The 22658-nt window shown below is 66.4% G+C and overlaps 2 protein-coding genes across 3 annotated transcripts; both read left to right on the plus strand.

Annotated features, from left to right (window-relative positions):
- Window positions 1-3832: 3832 nt before the first annotated feature.
- EFNA3 (ephrin A3) lies at window positions 3833-14428 on the plus strand. Of its 2 annotated transcripts, XM_071456755.1 has the most exons (5): window positions 3875-4049; window positions 10994-11283; window positions 13285-13350; window positions 13488-13565; window positions 13710-14428. In XM_071456755.1, the coding sequence occupies exons 1-5, from the start codon at window positions 3937-3939 to the stop codon at window positions 13829-13831; spliced, it is 669 nt and encodes a 222-aa protein (XP_071312856.1). In that variant the 5' UTR covers window positions 3875-3936; the 3' UTR covers window positions 13832-14428. The 2 variants fall into 2 exon arrangements, with proteins under 2 accessions (XP_071312855.1, XP_071312856.1); XM_071456754.1 differs by lacking the exon at window positions 13488-13565 and having other exon boundaries at window positions 3833-4049.
- Window positions 14429-19411: 4983 nt separating this feature from the next.
- EFNA1 (ephrin A1) lies at window positions 19412-22600 on the plus strand. Its single transcript, XM_071456753.1, has 5 exons — window positions 19412-19560; window positions 20799-21094; window positions 21192-21257; window positions 21514-21564; window positions 21863-22600. The coding sequence occupies exons 1-5, from the start codon at window positions 19460-19462 to the stop codon at window positions 21979-21981; spliced, it is 633 nt and encodes a 210-aa protein (XP_071312854.1). The 5' UTR covers window positions 19412-19459; the 3' UTR covers window positions 21982-22600.
- The last annotated feature ends 58 nt before the right edge of the window (window positions 22601-22658 follow it).

Raw genomic sequence — 22658 nt, forward strand, 5'->3', positions numbered from 1 at the left:
CTCTGGTCCCTCTGGTTAGAGGCTGCTCTGCCTGGATCTGTGGCTCACCTTGGCCACCCATCTTCACCTCCCCTGCATCCCCAGGCCCAGCCCCAGGCTGTTCCCCAGGACTCCTCCAGAGCTGGGTTTTCCCCCCTCTCCCTGGGAAATGGGAAGGCTCAGCCCCTGTGCCCTCCCCGAGGCGATGCCCGCCCAGCGCTCGTCGAGGCACTGGCGCAGCTCAACCATCCGTGAGGCCTCATTCAAATTTAACGACTGCCATGGGATATAAAAGGGAAGGGGCAGGGAGGAGCAGGGCTGCTGGGCACACGGTGTGTGCTGAGCGTGCCCCAGGCGTGCCAGCCTGGCAGGACAGACCTGTGCCCAAACACCCGCATGGGGCTGTGAGGAGCTGCTCCAAACACCACCAGGAGCCAGGACAAGGCCATGCCAGCCCTGCCAGCTGCCTGCTCCCCGACCCAGGCCATGCTCCCTGCCATGCCTTTGGCTTCTTCTCGCCGTGTCTGGCTGGACACGTGCCGGCACCTGGCTCCCGCGGGCGGGCCGGGAGCCCTGAGCTCAGCGCGTTGGGCCCTGCTAGGTGTGGCTGGTGAATATTTCATGCCCGCGTTCACCGAGCCCTTTCTTGGTTACACTCCTGCCTCCTCCCCGCACTCTCACCATGTTTATTTATTTAATGAATTATTTATCGGCTCCCCCTCTCGCTCGGCTGGGCGCTGCCCCCTCCCCTCTCCCCCAGCCCAGCTCCCAGCCCGGCGCGATGATTTATTGAATGCCGGCTCTGCTCTGCGGTTGCGACATTCTGTCACAGGAAGTCGCGGTTAAACATCAACCCAAGCGGGCCAAGCGGGTCCCCTGCCCCGCCGGGGACACGCTCCAGCCCCTCGGGGCTCACGGACGGCAGGTGGGAGGCTTTCCCCACCGCTTTGACGCCAAAAGCTGCCGGTCCTTGCCATGGGCACAGCGTGGAGGAGTCAGAGCAGGGAACCAGGGCTGCTCCATGCCCCAGCTCTGGACAGCTCATGGCCTCGCATCCCCTCGAGAGCGAAGCCACCAGGGTGTGTCCCCAGCCATCCCGCCACAGACGCCGCCTCCCGTTGTGCCAAACCCGGCCAAGGCCCCTCCGTGTGTAATTCCAGGGGTAATTCCTGCTGGGTGCTGACACCTGCACACCCCGCGATGCTCAGGGCTGCGTTCTGCCCCCCGGGTGTGTCCCTCCGTGTCCCTCCGTGTCCCCGCACGGGGCCGTGCGTGGCGGGGGGACCCCCGTGGTGCGGGTGCTGACGGCGGAGCGTGCGTTGCCATGAGCGGGGGGGTTTCCATGTGGAGGTGGGTGTTGCCATGGGTTTGCCGAGCCAAGGCGTTTCCATGGTGGCAGCGCGGTGCTCTGGGTCCTCCCAGAGGTGTGCGGCACCCTGGGATGCCACCGCTGCCGCTGCCACCTCACCCCGGCCCCTGTGCCCCCCTCCCCAGCTCTCCCCCGCTCCCACCCCCAGGCAGCCAGAGCCCTTTTCCACGTGTTGTGTTTTCTTCACTTCACTTCTTCGGATGAATAATTAATAGAGGCTTTTTTGGTCCTCCGGGCCCTTCCGCTGGCCCCCTCCCCCTTCGTGGCGGGGTTCTGGCAGGGGCTTGGGCTCCCAGTGCCACCAGTATGGATGGGGAATGGCAGTGGGGCACTGCCCTGCCGTGGGCATCACAGAACCGGGTCTCCCACAGTGCTGAGTGACACCAGGGGCCCTGCCCATCATCATCCTCCTTGTCCCCCTCCATGGCCTGGGGCAGCATCCACATGGCCAAAGGGACCCTGAGGACAAATGGGGTGGCTCTCCTCCCACACTGATCTCCTCCCAAAACTCTGGGGAGCCAGGAGACCCCCCCAGGACTCAGCACAGGGCACCTGAGAGTCACCAGGCCCACTGGGGACATGGGAACATGACATTTGGCACAGCACCACCCTGGCCACGCTCACCACACCACACAGATAGCTCCTGGCAGGAGCAGCTCGGGCCGGCTCAGCAAGCCCAGCCACGGTTTGGGAACCTCCTGGTTTCATTCACAAGCTCCTCAAGGCTGCCAAAGCTCCAGGTGATGCACGACGCCGGCACTGCCGAGGCAGAGGCTGCTGGGCTGGGGATGGTGGCCCCACGTGGGAGCTGGGGGTGCACTGCATGTGCCCCCTGAGCTGTGTGTGCCCAGTGAGCTGAGTGTGCCCCCTGAGCTGTGTGCGCCCAGTGAGCTGAGTGTGCCCAGTGAGCTGAGTGTGCCCCCTGAGCTGAGTAAGCCCCCTGAGATGAGTGTGCCTGCTGAGCTGAGTGTGCCCACTGAGCTGAGTGTGCCCCCTGAGCTGAGTGTGCCTGCTGAGATGAGTGTGCCCCCTGAGCTGTGCATGCCCCCTGAGCTGTGTGTGCCCAGTGAGCTGAGTGTGCCCCCTGAGCTGTGTGTGCCCCCTGAGCTAAGTGTGCCCACTGAGCTGAGTGTGCCCAGTGAGCTGAGTGTGCCCCCTGAGCTGTGTGTGCCCCCTGAGCTGAGTGTGCCCAGTGAACTGTGTGCCCAGTGAACTGAGTGTGCCCGGTGAGCTGAGTGTGCCCCCTGAGCTGTGTGCCCAGTGAGCTGAGTGTGCCCAGCAAGCTGTGCATGCCTGGTGAGCTGCATGTGCCCAGCAAGCTGCGCATGCCCACTGAGCTGTGTGTGCCCAGTGAACTTCATATGACTGCTGAGCTGAGTGCCCAGTGACCTGCGTGTGCCCAGTGAGCTGCATGTGCCCACTGAGCTGAGTGTGCCCCCTGAGCTGTGCATAACCCCTGAGCTGAGTGTGTCCACTGAGCTTAGTGTGCCCAGTGAGCTGAGTGTGCCCCCTGAGCTGACTGTGCCCACTGAGCTGTGCATAACCCCTGAGCTGTGTGTGCCCACTGAGCTGCATGTGCCCGCTGGGCTGCACGTCCCCGCTGAGCTGCGTGTGCCCGCACCAGTGCAAGTGTGCCCGTGCGTGCCCACGTGTGCCAGGGTGCCGATCACCTGGCACTGGGCTCTGCCGGGCAGTGCTGCACAGCAGTTGCTAAGGGATCCCACGGGCAGTGGGAGCTGGCACTCAGCTCAATCCCCACACCCAGGGGAGCCCCCCCAGCCCCCGGGGCTCCCCCTGGGAACCTCCACTCCAGGAACCCTTGGGGTGTGGGAAGAACAAGGGCCTGCCCATGTGGGTGGGCACTTGGCCAAGTGCTGGCTCCCGAGGGCAGGCGGCAGAGCCTGGCACTGTGTCTGTGTTCCTCGGTAGCCAGGCTGTCCTGGTACATGGGCAAACTCCCTCCCACCCACTCCTGTGCCTCCAGGGTGGCCAAACCCCTCTGAGAACACATGTGACCCCCATGGCACTGGCAGCGGCACCGGGAGGACCCTCTGGGGCCCTGAGCCCGCACCCACGGCTCCCACGGACCCACAGGGGCTGCTGCCCCACAGCCCAGAGCTCCCACCCACAGCGACCCCAATCCCGCCGGCTCCTGGCCCTGCCGCCCCCAGCCGTGGGTGTGCCAGGGAGATCCCAGTGGCACCCGACCCCACAGGGACAGGCAGGGGTGCACCCAGGTGTGGGAGCACCCACGGGGGTCCCAGTGAGACCCCGATGGCAGCAGGACCCTACACAGGTAACACCCCCCGCTCATGGGGGTCCTGGCGCGACCCCGGCGCCACCTTCTCCTCCCGGGACCCGGCCCCGGTGTCTCCACCCGCGGGGACCCGCAGCCCCGAGCCTGGTGCCGGTGCCGAGCCGGTGCCGGGGCGGGCCCGGGGTGGCGGCGGGAGCGCGCGCGGGGGCGCGGCGGCGGCGGGCGCGCGCGGGGCGGAGCTGGGCGCCGGGGCCGCGGGGCGCGGGCGGCTCGGGCTCGGTTCTCCCTCCCTCCATTCCCCGGGATCGCGGCGGGCTCGGGCGGCGGCAGGATGGCGGCTGGGCTCCTGCCCCTGCTCCCGCTGCTGCTGCTGCTACCGGGCCGGGGGCCGCCGGGGGCCCTGGGCAACCGGCACGCCGTGCACTGGAACAGCTCCAACCCGCAGTGAGTGCGGGCGGGGGCGCCGGGACCCGCACCGGGAGGCGGGGTGGGGGTGGGGGGTGGTGGAGGGGGTGGGGGGGTGTCCCCGGCGCCGTGCGGGGTGGGGGGCGCCGCCGGGAAGGACGCGGCGGCGACACGGCGGGGATCGCGCTGAAGGATGCGCTGGGGGCGGCGGGCGACACCGGGACTGCGGGACCCCCGGTGCCGGTCTCCTCGCGGCGCCCTCGTGCGGGCGGGGCCGCCGCTCCGCGGCTGCCGGTGCCCCCGGTGCCTCTCGCCCTGCCCGTGAAGTCGGGGATCGCTGCGGCGGCAGGGGGGCAGCCGCCCGGCCGGTTCGTGTCCCCGTGGCCGCGCTGCCGGGCGGGGCTCGGCGGCTCCCGGTGCGGGCGCGACGGGGTCGTGGGCACCGGGGGAGGAGCCCCCCCCCGGCCCCCGCCAGCGCTGACCCACCGGGGACAGCGGGGAGGGTCTGGCCCCCCCGGGCATCCATCTCCCGGTGCGCCGGGGCGGGCAGGGGTCCCGCTCCCCCCGCCAGTCGCGCCCCCCGCATGTCTGGGTGCGGGAGCGGCACCGGCGGCGCGGCGGAGGCGGGGGGGCCCGACAGGTGCCTGCCGCCCCCCATCGTCTTTGCCCGGCGGCAGTGGCACCCCCAGGACGGCTCCGGGGCTGCGGGGACAGCGGGGGGCGAGAGCGGAGGGTGGGAGCGGCTACCGGGAGCGGAGCAGTCGGGGGTCGGTGGCCTTGGCCGCCCAGCCCCTCCCTCACACCCTGAGCTGGGGCTGCCCCTGCCCTCGCCGGCGCGCCCACAGCTGGGAGCCGATGTGGATGGGGACGGTGTGGGCTGGACCCTCTCGGGAAATGGGGGCTGCGCGCCTGTGGTGCGTCCGTGGACCCCTCCACGGGGATCTGCGCCTGCTGCCATCGCCCACCTCTCCGTCCCTCGCTGGTGCGAGTGCCCAGGGGTGTGGCGGGGACATGCATCCAGCCAGAGCATCCTCTGGCGCCCGTCGGTGCAGGGGCTCTGCTGGGCTCTCCCCCCATCGCACACCCCTTTGTGCAGGGTGGGAGCAGCCCCGGCAGCCCCCTCCCCTGCCATTGAGATTGTGTCGCCAGGCGGAAGCTCGGGCCCCATAAATCGTGCGTGTGTGCGACGTGCCGAGGCGCAGCACAATGCCGAGGTGCCTCCACACTCACATCCCCCCGCACCCCCCTGCTCTGCCCGGACCCCCTGCACCCCCAACCTCATCCCCACACCCTGGCATCGCCACGATGCTGGCAGCTGTGCCACCCTCACCCTTGTCTCTCCGTGGCTCCCCTAACCCATCTCCACCGTGACCTGCCGCTGCCCTGGCACCTCTCGGGGGACAGGGCGGAGGGGCTGGCAGTGCCCGGGCCGTGCCAAGGCGGGGGTGTCGCAGCCAGATGCCCGCACCCCCTGCGCAGGCGTGTCTGGCGCGGCCGCCGGCGTCCGGCTCAGGGCATGGGCGGCGCGGTGGGGGCGGCTGCGGCAGAGCCGTGTCCCAGGGACTCCGGAGCTGATATTTATTGTTAGGCAGTGCGGCAGCTCGGACGCAATTATAGCCGCACGGCAAAGTGTCTGGATTAGATAAATTATGGGGGGAATTAGGCTCCCTGGGCCGCAGCCTGCAAATCCCAGCAACCCTGCTGCAAGTGGAGCCATAAACAAGCCCAGCGTGGCCCTGCGGGGCTCTCTGGGGAGGAGGGGGTTGCTGGCTGTGGCCACTCCTTGGCCACAAATTTATTGTGGCTCCTGCCATGCTACCCTGGGTACCCCTGTTGGTGCCCTCAGTGGGATGACAGGATGAGGGGCAGCCCAGGGAGCAGCCCAATGGGGCCTTGGGAAGCAGGGGGTTGGTGGCAGCTCAGCCCCTTTGGCCATACAAGGAATGGTTGGGGGTGCCAGGAGGCCAGGAAGGGTCCCCAAGCAGGCAGAGCACCCCTCATGCCATGGGTTTGGGGTGTGTTGGCAAAGCCCAGGGGAGGTGTGGGGGTGGGATCCTCAAATCCTGCTCCTGCTCGGCCTGGTTGTTGGTCCAGCTGTGCATTCCATCCGTCTGTCCCATCACCTCCCCTGGTGGCAGCCAGCAAGCCCTGGGGGTGTGGGATGACCCTTGACTCATCCCTGCCCTCCACTCCCCAGTCCTGCCAGGAACAGGCCTGGTGGCACGGGACAAAGGTGCAGGACAGCCATGTCCACCCAGCAGCAGCTTTTGTGGGGCCTGTGACCCTGGGGTGACCCATTGGTCAGGGTCAGGGGTCTCTGAAGTGTCCCCAGACAAGCTGGGCCCTGGCATGCTGGAGGCTCTGTCCCTGCTGCGTGTCCCAGATGCCAAGATGGGGACAGCAATTCATGGACAGACATGGCCAGTGCTCCCGACACTGCTGCACCCCAAGGATCACCCCAGAGCAGGTTGGGGTGTACCACACTGTGCCACTGACTGATTTGGGACCTGAGGATGCTCGTGCTGAGGGCACTGGTGCCATGGAGGGGGCAGAGAGGGGGCTGTGGTGACACAGGGGTACACACAAGGTGCCTGGCTGTGGTGTGGGGGTCAGGGCCCACCTGTGTGCAGGGAGGTTGTGGCACCTTGTGCAGGCACACAGCTCGTGCAGCTCCCCCCAGCACTGGCTCTGCCACCACGCTCACCTCTTCAAGGTGGCTTTTATCTGGCCCAGGCTGTGTTGCAGGCAACAGGGCTGGAGTGGGCTCTGGAGAGGGTTGGAGTGGGCCCTGGAGAGGGCTGGAGTGAGCTCTGGAAAGCCTCAGTGCAGAGCTGGGGAGTGTCTCACACAGGAGAGGAGCCACGGCCCTGCAGAGCAGGTCTGGAGGGGCCCAGGCTCCTCTGCAGCAGCCAAACCCCAACACCAGGGCAGTGCCTGCCCAGATCCCCCCACCCCATCCACGGGCTCCCACAGAGCTCAGGAGGAGTCACCCACAGCAGGAGGGACCTGTGGGTTTGGGGGCATCCAGCAGGAGGTGCTGGGCAGCTCCGTGCCCAAGCAGGGGCAGTTCTGTGCCCAAGCAGGGGCAGCTCCGTGCCCAAGCAGGGGCAGCTCCGTGCCCACCTGTGGAGCTGAATTTAGGGACAGTGCCCACAACACCCCCCTAGGCTGCCTGGGGGGCTCGGGAAGCCCCCACCCCATACTCTGCCTTCCAGGCTGGGCACCCAGAAGGCCCAAGCACGCAGCAGGAGCGGTGCCCATGGGCAGAGCGAGCCGTGCCCCGTGAGTCACGGCGCGGGGCGGCTCCGAGCCCCGGCAGCACCGGCGGCGTTCCCGTGGGAGAAGCGGCCGCGGTGCCGGGGTGCAACAGGGCCGGGGCCACCTGCTCCTGCCCGGGCTGGTAATTGAGTCACCGGTTGCAGATTGATGGTTTAATTAAAACCCAATTAGAAACCTCATTGATCTTGTTAGCAACACGGGAAGGTGCCGGCTTTAGCCGGGATTACAGGGATTGTATGGCCGTCGATAGCGGCGGGGGGCACCTGTAGGGTGCTCCTGGAGTCCCGGCGAGCTTGGGGACGGTTCTCCCTGTCCCGCCGGGTGCCGCCCGCTCCCTCCACGTGCGGATCAGCCCTCGCCTCCCCCCCGCTCGGAGCCCCGATTCCCCACGCAGGGAGGTGGCCCCGGGGACACCGTGTGCCGGTAGCGCCCGCGCCTTGCGGCTGCGCCAGGCGAGGCCGGGGGGGCTGTGCTGTGGCTCGGTGCCACCCGTGTGCGTGGGCTGCGTCGCAGGCGCTGTCTGCCGAGCCAGCGCGCGTGTGCGTGGCCGTCTGGGCGCCGTGACTGTGCAGCGCTGCCTGCGTGGGGAGGGCTGCGCTGAGCCCCCCGGCTCCCCCGCCGTGGGTGCGGGAGGATGGACGGGTGGTCTGTCTGTCTGTCCGTCCTTCCGTCCGGTGGGACGGACCGGCCACAGCGGTCGATGCGCCTTTGCCTCTCGCTGTGGTGCGGGGTGACGGGAAGGGGACTCGTAAATCAATGGCACTTTTTTGTTCCCCGGGTGATGGATGGGCCCCGGATGCGCCAAAAGGACGAAGCTACTGGAGCCGAACAAAGAGCCTGGCTGTGCTGGGGGCTGTCCAGTGCTGGGGGGCACCACATCGAGGACACACCACACTGCCCTGCTCCTCAATGCTGGCACCGCCAGTGCGGGGTGCTGAGCCCGGCTCTGGCCCCGCTGCCCTCCAGGCCCCTCCAGCACCATGGGAATGAGCGTCTGTAGGGTGAGGGTCCCGACGGGGGTCCGGTCCCGCCGTGCCACTGCTGCCAGGGCGTGCTGCAGTGCACCAGGCGCCCTCGGCAGTGTGGGAGCCAGCGTGCGGCACGCAGCCCGGATTTATGGCAGCAGATGGGAGCGGAGCGGAGCGCCCGCCCGGCTCACCGGTGGCTGCGGCGTGCCAGGTAGCCAAGGTGCCACCAGGGTGCCACCAGCGTCCCTCCGGTGCGGGGCCGGTGGGCACCGAGCCCGGGGCCGGTGCTGCCAGGGGACATCCATCTGCCCAGCATGACAGGCTGCTGGAAGGTACCACCGCCTCGCCAAGCCCTGCTCTACAAACGCAGTCGTGCAGAAGTGATGCTGCCCGCTCTCCTCCCGCACTTAACCCTTCGGGCACTGCCAGAGCCCACCGGCCCCACTGGCCATGCCGTGGCTGCCAGGGTCTGGCGTGTGGAGGGTCCATCCCAACCCGGGGGATGGTGCTTCCTGATAGCTGCGGAGCTGGACGGGACCAGGCAGCTCGTGCCTGCTCTGGGATGGGTGCTGGTGAGAAAAGAGGCAGTCCCTCTCTCAGAGTGTCTCTTCCTGCCCTTCCATCCCAAACCAAGGCCCACGGGCTCTCTGGGTGGTGCTGTCAGCAGATCTTGGAGCATTTGGGCCGTTGCACTGAGGGATTTGGGGGTATCTAGAGTTGCTGCTCTGCAGTGACCGTGTAGGAGCCAAGCGTGGCAGGGACACGGTGTTGTGACCAAAGCTGCAGCTGGGGTCACCTGGATGTGCCTCGGGCTGTGGTGGCCCTGTGGCTCTCCCCATGTGGGGCCATTCCCCATCCCCTCCCAGCTTTTGGTGCTGCCTGTGGGCTCCTGGCAATGCCCATGGGAGTCACTACCGTGGGGCCCTTGCCCCACCAGCTGGGGCTCCTGCACGCTGCCATGGGTGCTGCTGTCCCCCGGCCCAGGGGAGGCTTCGGTGCCTCGTTAGTGAGGCTGTTTATCAGCAGCCACGCTTCTTAATGAGCTGTGGCTTAACGAGCCCCAGCCTGGGGTCCCAGGGGACTGTGCCTCAGCACTGGGTGCCCCAGGGGAACGGGGGGGTTACCTCTCCCCAGCACCCCGTGACAGAGTGTCACTTGTGGCACTTCTCCTAGTCCCTCTGTCCCATGGCACAGCTGTGGGGAGCCCCAGCTGCGGGTGCCCGCCCCGGTGTGGGGCAGCTGTTCTTGGGGTACGCCGGCGTCCCAGCTCTGCGTCCCGCGTGGAGTTAATTGCAATTTTCTCCTTGGGGCCATTTCTTTAATAACAAGCCTTTTTCTCCCCCCGCCCCCCTTCCCACCACATCAAAGGGGGAAGATGAAAGGTCCCGGCGCCCGCTCAGCAAGGGTGGCTGCCTCAGCACCTTCCCGGCGGAGCGGTTGCCGGCGGGTGCCGGGATGGGCTGCGGAATAGCGGCTGCGCAGCGAGGGAGGGGCCGCGTGGGGCTGCGCTCCTGTCCCACGAGTGATGAGTTCTGCCATCAGCTTCCCCCCGCGTTGCCCCCCGGTACCGGAGGCGGCGTTTCTTGTCCCCCCGCTTTGCCTCCCGGCACCGCGTCCCGCTACGGCTCTGTCTCCGAGCTCGGCTCCGGTGCCGCGGGCGCTGGCGGAGCGCCGGGGCTCCTCAAACAGCGCCGGGGGCGATGGTGCAGGGTGGGGCGTCTGCAGGCGCAGCCCTGCCCGCTGCCTGCCCAGCCCTGCCGGAGAGACCCGGGGAGCCGCTGGGCTCCGGGAGGGGCGGCGAACCCCCCACCCACGGCCAAGGGAACCCCGAGTGATGCTTTGGGGGCGCACGGTGTGGGGTTTGCCCTGAGAGCTGGGGAAAGGGCCGTGATGCGGAGCGATGCGCCCAGAGCTGGAGCTCCACTGGGGAGCTCCACGGCCACGCGTGCCGGGATGCTGCTGTCCGTGTCCTGCGGGATGCGGGGCCGGTCAGGGTCCGGTGCCGAGCCAGCGGCGGGTGGTAATTAATTGGCAGGAGCAGCGGGTCAGCGCGGCGGCGAGGATTACCGCGGCCGGGATTTCCGTCGGGCGCGGATTAGGAGCCAGCGGAGCCTCTCCTGAGTGGATCTGAGGGGATTGCTGCTCCTAATCAATGTAAATGAGGCTCCCCCAGGGCCACCCTTTACGGCATTAACGAACTAACGGGATTAGCCGGAGCAGGGTGAGAAATCCTGGCTCCGAGCTGCGGCGCGTGCCAGGGCCGCGGTGGGCGGCAGCGGTGGGTCGGCTCCAGGCTGCTGGAAATAGGGAATGCCCGGGAATTCCAAGGAATTCCGGGGTCTTCCGCACACCCACGGGCTGTCCCGTGGAGAACCTGATGCCTGTGGGACCCGGACGCCCTTCTGGGTCTGTGTGTGCATCATCTCCCCTTTGAGGCTCCGTGCTCTTGCCCATCCCACCTGTACGTGTGGTTTGACACCTGTCCCCAGCAGCACCTGTCCCCACCCCCAGGCCCACCCGTGCCCTCCAGGACGGGGATTCTGCTCCACTGGTGAAGCTCAAGCTGTGCAGGGGCCCCACTGTGTCAGGGGCTCCACACAGGGCTTGAACAGGGGGCACCACTGCTCCCACAGTTCACTGCAAACTCACCCAACCTCTGGCTCCCCTTGGAGAACCCTGTTTGGGGATGTGCAGGGCCTCCCCAAGCCTGACCTCCCATCCTTCTCTCCCTTGCAGCCTGCGGCGGGAGGGCTACACGGTGCAGGTGAACGTCAACGACTACCTGGACATCTACTGCCCTCACTACAACGCCTCGGTGCCCGAGCACCGGCTGGAGCAGTACGTGCTCTACATGGTGAACGCGGAGGGCTACCGCACCTGCAACACCAGCCAGGGCTTCAAGCGCTGGGAGTGCAACCGGCCCCACGCGCCCCACAGCCCCATCAAGTTCTCGGAGAAGTTCCAGCGCTACAGCGCCTTCTCTCTGGGCTACGAGTTCCGTGCGGGGCAGGAGTACTACTACATCTGTGAGTTACTACGTGTGAGAGCGTGCTACGTGTGTGAGCGCTGCTACGTGCGTATGAGTTACTACGTGTGTGAGCACTGCTACGTGTGAGAGCGCTGCTACATGTGTGAGTACTGCTACATCTGTGAGTTACTACGGGTGTGAGTGCTGCTACATGTGTGTGTACTGCTACATGTGTGAGTTAATACGTGTGTGAGTACTACTACATCTGTGAGTTACTACGGGTGTGAGCACTGCTACATGTGTGAGTACTGCTACATCTGTGAGTGTTACTACGGGTGTGAGTTACTACGTGTGTGAGTCCTGCTACAGATGTGAGTGTTACTACGTGTGTGAGCGCTGCTACATGTGTGAGTAATGCTACAGCTCTGTTACTACGTGTGTGAGTTACTATGGGTGTGAGCTACTACGTGTGTGAGCGCTGCTACATGTGTGACTACTGTTACAAATGTGTTACTACGTGTGTGAGTTACTACGTGTGTGAGTGCTGCTACATGTGTGAGTACTACTACATCTGTGAGTTTTACTACGGGTGTGAGTTGCTACGTGTGTGAGCGCTGCTACATGTGTGAGTACTACTACATCTGTGAGTGTTACTACGGGTGTGAGTTACTACGTGTGTGAGCGCTGCTACATCTGTGAGTGTTACTATGGGTGTGAGTTACTACATGTGTGAGTGCTGCTACATGTGTGTGAGTTAGTATGTGTGTGAGCACTGCTACATGTGTGAGTACTGCTACATCTGTGAGTGTTACTACAGGTGTGAGTTACTACGGGTATGAGTTGCTACATGTGTGAGTGCTGCTACATGTGTGAATACTGCTACATATGTGAGTGTTACTACGTGTGTGAGCGCTACTACACGTGTGAATGCTGCTACATGTATGAGGAGTACCACATGTGTGAGTGCTGCTACATGTGAGTGCTGCTATGTGTGTGAGTGCTGCTACACGTGTGAGGAGTGCTACTACATATGTGAGTACTATTACATGTGTGAGTGCTGCTACATGTGTGAGTGCTACTACATATGTACGTGGGGTGCCAAGGTGGGACCCCCACACAGCCCCCAAACCGCAGGTCCCACCCCAGCTGGGTCCCCTCAGGTCCTCCCACCCCAGCTGGGTCTGTCTGCGTCCCCCTTGGCTGATTCCCCTGCACCCCCAAACTGGGCAGCTCTTTCCCCTCTAAGAGTGGGAACCTGGAGCTCAGGGAGGGGGTGAAGGAGCAAAGGGACAGGGGGAGGGATTGTTTACATGATGCAGGGAACAGATAGGGGTGTGGGGAAAGATGAGGGTGCCAGTGCATGATGGGGTGCTGGGGGATGATGATGGAGGATGCAGGATGCTGCTGCAGGATCAGGGTTCAGGGGCTGCTGCTGCAGGATTGCAGTGCTGGTGCCTGATGCTGGTGCTGGGCTGGGATGCTGGAGCTGATGGTGAGGCCTGGGGTGCTGGTGCAGGGCATTGCTGCAGGATTTGGGGTGCTGGTGCAGGGCATTGCTGCAGGATTTGGGGTGCTGGTGCAGGGCATTGCTGCAGGATTTGGGATGCTGGTGTGGGGCATTGGTGCAGGATTTGGGGTGCTGCTGCAGGGCATTGCTGCAGGATTTGGGGTGCTGCTGCAGGGCATTGCTGCAGGATTTGGGGTGCTGGTGCGGGGCACTGCTGCAGGATTTGGGGTGCTGGTGCGGGGCATTGCTGCAGGATTTGGGGTGCTGGTGCAGGATATGGGGTCCTGCTGCAGGGCATTGCTGCAGGATTTGGGGTGCTGCTGCGGGGCATTGCTGCAGGATTTGGGGTGCTGGTGCAGGGCATTGGTGCAGGATTTGGGGTGCTGGTGTGGGGCACTGCTGCAGGATTTGGGGTGCTGGTGCATTTCCCCAGCCCAGAGCACACCCCTGGGCAGTACCAGCCCCCTCTCTGTCCACACCCACCCAGCCCCGGGGTGCCTGGGGTTGGCATTCCTGCCACGGAGCCCCTCTCAGCCCGCTCTTGCCTTGCAGCCACGCCGACACACAACCACCGCCGGGCCTGCCTGAAGATGAAGGTGTTTGTCTGCTGCGCCTCCAGTAAGTACCCCCGTGCCCGTCCCGGGGGCGGCGGGGCTGGCCCCTGGGTGCCCCGTCCGTCCTTAGGCGGTGGCTGCATGCGGGGGCTGCGGTGCGGGGCGGGCAGCGTGACCCCCGTCCCCTCTCTCCCTCCACAGCGTCGCACTCCGGGGAGAAGCTGGCGCCCACCCTGCCCCAGTTCACCCTGCGGCCCGAGGTGAAGATCGAGGACCTGGGTGAGTGAGGCACAGCCTCCGGGCCCGCAGCGCCGTGTCCCCCCCTCCCCGCTCCCCGCCGCCGCCCCTGGGGCAGCCCCGGCCACGGGGTGGGGGTTCAGGGCCTCCCTGCTGCCCTCCTCATCCTCTCCTTCCCCTCCACAGAAAACTTCAACCCGGAGATGCCGAAGCTGGAGAAGAGCATCAGCGGCACCAGCCCCAAGCGGGAACATTTGCCCCTGGCCGTGGCCGCCGCGCTCTTCCTCATGACGCTCTTGGCCTCGTAGCTCCCGGCGCCCGCGGGGGCCCGGCCAGCGCCGCTCTGCCGAGCGCGGCCCCCTCGATCCGCTGCCCCTCGTAAGAGCCAGCGGGGAAGCACGGCGAGACCAGCAGCCCTGCCCGGAGAGAGGCAGGGATCGCGGCACGCACCGATCCGGCCGGACCGGCACCTCCGCAGGGATGCGGCTCCTCCCGGGCAGCGCGGGGTCCTGCCCGCAGCCTCCCCGTGGCTGCTCCGTGCCTGGGGGGCAGCGCCGAGCCCGATGAGAGCAGGGACCCCCGGGGCCGGGCAGTCTGTACATACCCATATAGATCTATACATACTGTACAGAGAGCGACTACAGAGATATTATATCTATACTGTACCATAGGCAGCGGCGCCGGCCCCGGGCTGGCTTGTACATAGTCGAACGTGTTGGATTTTCCTCGTCTTCCGTGAAGACCCGACCTATGCAAACGCACAGACACTTTTTGGGGAAAAACAAAACAAAACAAACAAACAAAAAAAAAACATTCTCGATCTTTTTTTCAAGTGCTTTGGCTGGTGATTTTCATATTCTGCTCTTAGTCTATAAAAAAAATTAATAAAAGGATAAAAAAAGGGATCCCTGTCACGGTGGCGTGCAGCACTTCCAGCCCTCGGAGGGGTCCCAGGGGGGCTCCGGCTCGGACAGGCGTTCAGGAGAGGGCTGACCTCCACCGTGCCACCCGCCTTGCCAGGCACACCGGGCTCGGTACCGCTGGCAGGGCCATGCAGGGCACTTCCCACCGCTGGCCCTGCTCCCCATCGACCCCCAGCGCCGGCAGGGACGTGGTGCTTCCCACAGGAACGTGGCGCGGCCAGCAGGAGTATCTGAAGGTAAGGGCAGCGCGGGGGGCCCGTGGCACGCAGGCCTGGGGGTGCTGGGGCGGCGTTTGGGAGCGGGAGATCCTTCCCTGCCATCCTCAGCAGCTGCGAGGAGCGAGCAGACACGGGGTGCTGGCAACGCCATGGGAACTGCGGCATCGCCCCTGCGGCGCGTCTGGCTGTGCCGGGCATGCCGGCTCCTGCCTGTTCCGGGGGGATCTGGCACACGCGGGCGGCTCCTGAGGGCTGGGGGACGCCCTCAGCTCCCCCCCAGCACCTCCAGCCAAGGGGATGTGGGGGCTGGATTGTGCCTGAGGTTGGGATCGCATCTAAGGGGGGTGTTGCTGGGGTACCCAGAGCCCCACAGCCCCCACAGACACAGTGGGGCACTCGTGGGCTCCTGAGCCTGCACTCTGCGGGGCTGGGGGGCCCCGTGCCCCCAGGGAGGGAGCAGCAACTCCCGCAGGGATGAGGGGCTGCGAGGGCCCCGCTCCCATGTGGATTCATTCCTGGGGAAGGGGGTCCCCCAGCTCCAGAGAGCAGGGCAGCCTCTCTCCCCCACCCAGCAGGCGCTGCTGGGCGGTGGTTGGGTGTCCCGCCGGCCCGGGCTTGTCCGGGTGCGGGAAGAGCCGACGAACCCGTCAGACGGGTCCTGGCAGCTCTCCCAGCAGGCGCCGGGTTCGCCACGTCCCCCCCGCGCCCCGGCAGGCCTGGCCCGGACGGGGCTGAGCTCCCTGCCATGGATCCCCTGCCGGGGTCCCCGGGTGCCACCCGCAGCTCCCTGCTGGCCCAGGGCAGGGTGGGCACGGCGTGGGTGGGGGAGTACGGCTGCCACTGCCAGGGGCCATATCCAGCCAGGGGCTGATTGCCAGGGCTGGCCAGAGCACCTGTGCCAGTGTGGTGCCATGCTGGTGGCACGTGGCACAGTGAGCCTGGCACAGCTTGGGTGGCCAGTGCCCTGCGGGGGTGTGAGAGCCGGAGTCACTGCCCTGGCACAGAGAGCTCTGCCTGCAGGATCTCTCCTGCCACTTGCCTCGACCCTGGCACCGCTTCTTGGGCATGCATGGCACCACCCATGGCTCGGTGGGCACCTGGCTCAGGTGTGCCCCACACTCCAGGGCTGAGCACAGGGGGACAGCCCAGACCCACCAGGAGTCTTCTGGGTGCTGGTAGAGGGAAATCCCAGGCCCAGCTGCCCCAAGTCAAGTTGGGGGCCATTGTTGGTACCCCAGTGCTGAGGTTTGGGTGCCCCTTGGGTACTTTGGGGTTTCACAGCCTGGGCAGCAGATCCAGGCAGGGGGATGAGTGCCAGGTGTGGCACACGAGGCTCTGCCTCACCTCAGGGCAGCTCCCCTGCCCAGTCAGGGCTCTGTGGCCAAAACATGAGGTCCTGGCATGGCTGGACAGCCCTGGGGCTGCAGCTCTGCCCCCTCCAGGGTGGCACCAGGCCATGCCTACCTGCCATGCCTACCTGCCAGGCTGCACGCAGCTGGCACTGCGTCACCGTGGCCTTCGCTCCCGGCCACAAACTGGACGGCTCCTCTTCCTCCCCCAGCCTTGCAGGGTGACGTCAGCCCAGCCAGGGGCCAGGGCACTCCTGGGTGTCCCCAGCCAATAAACCACAAACACTGTCACGAGTTCGGCGGCCTCTGGCCAAGCCTACCTGCCCCACACGGAGCAGCAGCGATGTTTACAGCCTGAAACGGCTTCACCTTTGTCCCTCCATGTTGGGCACCAATCCCAGCCCATTGTCACCTGCTCCCAGGTGCGTGGCCGTGACCATGTGCACCATGTGCACACCACCACTGGCACCCCCAGTGCCACTGCAGGCGGGCTCCCACCCTACCCAGGGTGCTGCCCACCCTGTGCCCCACCGTTGGGTCCCAAAGGAGGTAATGGGGCACCTCTAGCCCCAGTTTTTGTCTCAGACTGTCCTCAGCAGGGGACATGGTCTTGTCTTTCCACTCCTGCTCCTCCACTCTGGGCCTCAGAGTGTCCACGTGGCCTCACTCCCAGCCCCTTCCCTGTCCTGCTCCAGGGCTGGGGCCATGGCAGATGAGACAGGGGAGCCCCTTGGCCAGCGGGGTTGGGTGCCACATCCCAGTGCCACAGGATGGATCCATCGTGGTGTCCAGGAGGCTCCTTATACCCCTGGCAGGCCCAGCACAAGGCTCAACCACCAGGGGCTGCCCAGCCCTCCCCCATCAGTGCTCCCTGCCTTGGTTTCCCCAGGCACAGTCTGTCCCTGACGTGGAGGGGGCAGTACCAGGGTGATGCCAGGACCACGGGATTGGTGCTGCACCCATCCCCGTGGCCTGCACGTGGGCTCCCAGCCGTGTTCCCAGGAGTGCTCCCCTGTGCAAGCCACGGCAGCGCCGGCATCCCAGGAACAGAGGCCTGGCACTGTCATTATGGATGATGTCAGGCCTGGCCACAAGCAGGGCGGATGAGAGCAAAGCAAAGCAGCCTCCCTGGGAGCGAGGGGGTGGGGAGAGAGAGGCTGGGGTGCGGGGGGATGTGGGGCACCCAGCCCCACGGCCCGGGCCCGTAGGATTTGGAGCCACGGCCGCTCTCAGGTTGGCCGTGCCGGCGCCTGCCGGAGCCCCCTGCGTGTGCCAGGGGAGCGCAGCGCGCCCGCTGCGGCACAGGGCACGCAACATTACCCACAATCAATGGATCATTATGGAATAAACAAGAGGAAAGTTGTTTTGCAAATGCGGCTGAGTTATCGCTTCACAACACGCGGCGGAGCGTCGCGCGCCGGCCGGGACACGGATGGATCCGTGTCGGAGCAAACGGGAGCCGACAGCGCGGCACCGCGCTCCTGCCAGCCAGTGGCAGCGTGCCCGCGGTGCCCACCCCGGCTCTGTGCCTACAGACCCCTGTGCTGCACCTATAGACTGAACTCTGCACCCACAGACCCCTGTGCTGCACCTACAGACCCCAGCTCTGCACATGCAGACCCCTGTGCTGCACCTATAGACTGAACTCTGCACCCACAGACCCCTGTGCTGCACCTACAGACCCCCATGCTGCACCTACAGACCCCTGTGCTGCACCTACAGACCCCCATCCTGCACCTATAGAGCCCTGTCCTGCACCTACAGACCCCTGTGCTGCACCTACAGCCCCCCATCCTGCACCTATAGAGCCCTGTGCTGCACCTACAGACCCCCATCCTGCACCTATAGAGCCCTGTCCTGCACCTCCAGACCCCCTGTGCTGCACCTATAGACTGAACTCTGCACCCACAGACCCCTGTGCTGCACCTACAGACCCCCATCCTGCACCTATAGACCCCAGCTCTGCACATGCAGACCCCTGTGCTGCACCTATAGACTGAACGCTGCACCTACAGACCCCCATGGTGTACCTGCAGACCCCTGTGCTGCACCTATAGACCCCAGCTGTGCACATGCAGACCCCTGTCCTGTACCTACAGCCCCCCTGTCTGCATCCACAGCCTCCCATCCTGCACCCACATCTCCCTATCCTGCACCCACAGCCCCATCCTGCACCCACATCTCCCTATCCTGCACCCACAGCCCCATCCTGCACATGCAGCCGTATATATCCTGCACCCACAGCCCCCTATCCTGGACCTACAACTCTCCCTCCTGCACCAACAGCCCCCCAGTGTGCATGCACAGCCCCTGGTGTGCACCCACAGCCTCCCATCCTGCACCTACAGCCCCATCCTGCACCCACAGCCCCATCCTGCACCCACAGACCCATTCCGCACCTACAGCCCCATTCTGCACCCACAGCCTCCCATTCTGCACCCACAGACCCCCATTCTGCACCCACAGACCCCCATTCTGCACCCACAGACCCATTCTGCACCCACAGACCCATGAGACCCATCCTGCACCCACAGCTCTCCCTCCTCTACCCACAGCCCCCCTTTTTGCACCCATAGCCCCCCATCCTGCACCTACAGCCCCATCCTGCACCTACAACCCCATGTCTGCACCCACAGCCCCATTCTACACCCAGAGCCCCACCCTGCACCCACAGCCCCCCTGTTTGCACCCATAGCCCCATCCTGCACCCACAGCCTCCCATTCTGCACCCACAGCCCCATGTCTGCACCCACAGCCCCATGTCTGCACCCACAGCCCCATCCTGCACCCACAGCCCCCCTGTTTGCACCCACAGCCCCATCCTGCACCCCCAGCCACATCCTGCACCCACAGCACCATTCTGCACCCACAGCCCCATCCTGCACCCACAGCCCCCCTGTGTGTGTGTGGAGTCCCTGCCCGGTGTGTGTCACTTTTTGGGGGGTGGCCCTGCCCGGGGCCGGTCCCGTGTGGGGGGATGGGGTGTGTGTGGAGCTGGGTTGGACCTGGAGCGCGGTGCTGTGTGTGGGGAGGGTGCCGGTCGCTGTCAGGGGACCGCGTCCCGTTCCCGGTGCCGTTCCCGGTGGGGGGGCGGGGATTTGTGTCCCCCGGCCCGGTCCCGGTGCTGGGGGGGTGTGTTTGTGTCCCGGTCAGCGCCGGTCTCGGTAGGGAGGGTTTGCGTCCCCCTGCCCGCTGCCGGTCCCGGTGTCCGGGAGTGCGCATCCCCCCGCCGGCGCTGCCCTCGGTGTGGGGACGGCTCCATGGTTTCTGTCCCCCAGATCGATACCGCTGGGGGGTGTGTCGTGTGTGTGTCGTCCCCGCCGCCTCGTCCCGTGTGTTGTTGTGCGAACGCGGGGCGGCGGCGGCGGGGGCGGGGCGGCGGCGGGGCCGTACATAAGGCGGGGGCGGGAGCGGGGCCGCCCGTGGAGCGCAGCACCCGCAGAGCGATGGGGCAGCCGGGGGTGCCCCTGGCCCTGCTGGGGCTGGGGCTGTGCTGGGCAGCGGCGGCCGAGCGGCACACGGTGTTCTGGAACAGCTCCAACCCCCGGTGAGTGACCCCCGCCTGCCACCGGGACCCCCCCCACCCATACACACACACACACAAACGCGCACCGAGCCCGGTACCGGCCGCCCCGAGGGCGCGGGCGGCGCCGCTCCGCTCCCCGGCGGCCTTTGTGCGGGGCGGGCGGCGGGGCCGGTGCGGGGCTCGCGGCGGGGCCGTGCCGGGGGCGGCGGGGCCGGTCCAGGTGCGCCCGGAGGGGCCTTTCCGTTCCCAGGGCCGTGCGAAGGGGCCGCTTCCTTCCCGCGGGGGGGGCGCGGCGCCAGCCCCGGCGCCGGCCCCGGGGACCGTGTTGACAAACACGGGGCAGGATGTGCGGGGGGGTAGACCTGGATCGGGGCCCCCCCGCTCACCGGCCGCCAGGGCTGCGGGGTGACCCCATCTCAAGCTACAGCCCTACAGGTTCTAAGGGTCCCCCCCCCCCCCCCCCCCCCCCGCCCCCGGCCGCAGCCGTGACTCCCCCTGGTTTTAGAGGTGCTCCCCCCAGGGCATGAGCGCTCTCAGGCTCTAGGAGTGTCCCCCCTCGGCTTTTGGGGAGCCCCCCTCACTCCCCAGACCTCCAGGCTATGAGGGTGCCCCACATTCAGGCACCCGTGGGGAGATGTGGGGCTTCCCCTCCTTCTCTGGCCTGAGTCACTCCCTCCCCAGGCTATGGGGCTTCTCCCCCCTGCCCAGGCCGTGTCCCCCAGGGGTGTAGGACTCCCCCAGATTGTAGGGCTGTGTCCTCTGCGTCCCCCCAGCAGGTTTTTGGCGTGCCCCCGTGGGTGGTTGTGCCTTCTCGAGGCCACCGCAGCCGGCGAGGTGGGGACCCCGGCGTGCCCCCCCCGGCTGGGGTGTGGGGCGCAGCTGGAGCCGGGCTGGCTGCCCCACGGCGAGAGCCGCGACGCCTCCCGCTCCGGCAGCGCTGGGCCGGGCAGGGTGCGGGCCGGCTGCGCGTCCCAGCGGGTCCCCTCCCTGCTCCCCGGCCCTTGGGGAGCGCTGGGAACTGGGGTGCGCTCACCTCTCACAGCCGGGGGGCCGAGCCGGAGGGAGAGGGAAGGGGGCGCTGCCCTTTGGAAGCTCTTCCAGGTGCTGCAAGGCTCAGCACAGGCAAGGGTGCACCCAAAGGTGCCCCCAGGCAGCGCTGCCGTGGCCAGGGTGCTGCCCCCCCTGGGTGTGGGGCATTTGGGGGTGCAAGCAAAACCCCTAAGGCAGCCCTGACCCCCCTGCCGACCCTCCTGCCGCAGGTTTCTGTGGAGTGACTACACGGTGGAGGTTCGTCTCAATGATTACCTGGACATTATCTGCCCTCACTACGAGGAGGGCAGCGTGGACCCCCGGGCCATGGAGCGCTACACGCTGTACCTGGTGGAGCTGGAGGAGTACCAGGCCTGCAAGCCCCGCTCCAAGGAGCAGATCCGCTGGGAGTGTGACAAGCCCAGCGCCCTGCACGGCCCCGAGAAGTTCTCAGAGAAGTTCCAGCGCTTCACTCCCTTCACGCTGGGCAAGGAGTTCAGGGAGGGACACAGCTACTACTACATCTGTGAGTGCTGGGGAGCTGCGGGGGGGGCTCCGAGGTGCTGCAGGGATTCCTCATCGGGCTCCCCCCATCCCTTCCTAACCCGCCTCTCCCTTCACAGCCAAACCCATCCACCACCACGGCGAAGCCTGCCTGAAGCTGAAGGTGACGGTGACAGGCAAAGGCAGTGAGTATCACACATCACCACCCCCTCAGGGCCCCCCCAGCCGCGTCCCCTCCTTCCCAGCGTGGCCTTGGCTGCGCTGAGTCACGGCCTGGCCGTGGCCCCTGGCCAGCCCGGGGTGTGGGCACGCGCAGCTTGGCCGGGAAGGTGTTGGTGGGGGCGGGGAGGGGGGGGACAGCCCACAGAGAAACGGGATTTTGGCGTTTTGGGGGGGTTGGGGTGCTGCCCTTCCCTCCCTGAGCCCCTGTTTGCTCTGCAGCTCCAGCACCGCCTGCCCCGGCCTCGACACAGAAGGGGAGGATCCAGGCAGGTGAGTTGGGGGCTGAGGGCTTGGGGTTCCCTTCTGGGCTGGCAGGGTGTTCTTGGGGGCACCAGGCTGAGCCTGCTGGGGGGCACTGGCCTGAACACAGCCCCCCAGGGCTTTGCCAGGGGCACTGAGGCTCATCTGCCCCTCCTGGGGGCTCTGGAGCCGGCTGAGGTAGCAAGGCTGGTGGCAACCCTCTGCAGGGGTGATGTGCTGCTGGTTTGGGGTACAGCTTGTCTTTTGGGGAACGGTTTCTCTTTTGGGGTTGCTGGTTACTGATGGCTCCTCTGTTTTCCCCCCACAGACGATGCAGCTGCGCACGTGCTGAGGAGCGTGGGGCAGAACTCGGCCATGCGCAGCAGCAGCCGCCCCTTCACCTTTATCAGCCTCCTCCTGCCCCTCCTGGTGCCACAGGGGCTCTGAGCTGCCCCTCGTGCCCGGACCCACCGAGGCTGTGGCCATTGGGGACCCCCGTGGTCCCCGCACATCTGCCCCGGGTGCCCTGCCCTGTGCACATCTGGGCAAGGAAAGGATTTGTCAGTATTATGGGGCTGGAGGCCCCAAAGCCATCGGAGCAGCTGGAGCCTTCAGGCTTCCCTGGCCCTTCCAGGATGCTCCTGGCAGCCAGAGGCCGAGCGGGAGCCTGGAGCTGGAGGGGCTGAGGTGCCCCAGACTGGAGAGGGGCAGGGGGCTGGCACCCCTGTCCCACAGCTGAGCTCGCCCAACACCCTCGGGGCTTTCCCCGTGGTGGGCTGGAACTGGAATGTGTCCTGCAGGCGGGGACGTGGGGGTGGCCAGGTGACCCCAGTGTCAGTGGCCAGGGAGCACGGACAGGCTGGAGATGCCCTGCAGCCAGGGGAGAGGGGTTATGAGAAACACCTCACTCCTCCCTGTGCTGCACCCCTACCCCTGCCTTCATCCCCCATCCCTTCCCCATCCCTCCCCTCCGCTGGGTGCCGGAGGGGCCCCCCAGAACTCCCTTTGTACAGCTTTCTAACACGGGACTTTTTATACCATTGTCGGGAATAAATAACCAAAACCATGCCGAGCTCCCGAGACCTCCCCCACCCTCCTGGGCCAAGGCTCTCCTGGCCCCTGTG

This window comes from Agelaius tricolor, unplaced genomic scaffold (assembly GCF_023055355.1).
Source record: "Agelaius tricolor isolate 1412-34295 unplaced genomic scaffold, bAgeTri1.0.p SCAF_66, whole genome shotgun sequence".
Classification (NCBI taxonomy): Eukaryota; Metazoa; Chordata; class Aves; order Passeriformes; family Icteridae; genus Agelaius; species Agelaius tricolor.

Excerpts from the sequence above, each read along its gene's own strand:
- EFNA3 (XM_071456755.1), top strand. The coding sequence starts at position 3,937 with ATGGCGGCTGGGCTCCTGCCCCTGCTCCCGCTGCTGCTGCTGCTACCG. Across the intron at positions 11,284-13,284 it reads GCAGGAGTACTACTACATCT|CCACGCCGACACACAACCAC; the intron begins GTGAGTTACTAC and ends CTTGCCTTGCAG. Across the intron at positions 13,566-13,709 it reads GGTGAAGATCGAGGACCTGG|AAAACTTCAACCCGGAGATG; the intron begins GTGAGTGAGGCA and ends TCCCCTCCACAG.
- EFNA1 (XM_071456753.1), top strand. The coding sequence starts at position 19,460 with ATGGGGCAGCCGGGGGTGCCCCTGGCCCTGCTGGGGCTGGGGCTGTGC. Across the intron at positions 19,561-20,798 it reads TGGAACAGCTCCAACCCCCG|GTTTCTGTGGAGTGACTACA; the intron begins GTGAGTGACCCC and ends CTCCTGCCGCAG. Across the intron at positions 21,258-21,513 it reads GACGGTGACAGGCAAAGGCA|CTCCAGCACCGCCTGCCCCG; the intron begins GTGAGTATCACA and ends TTTGCTCTGCAG.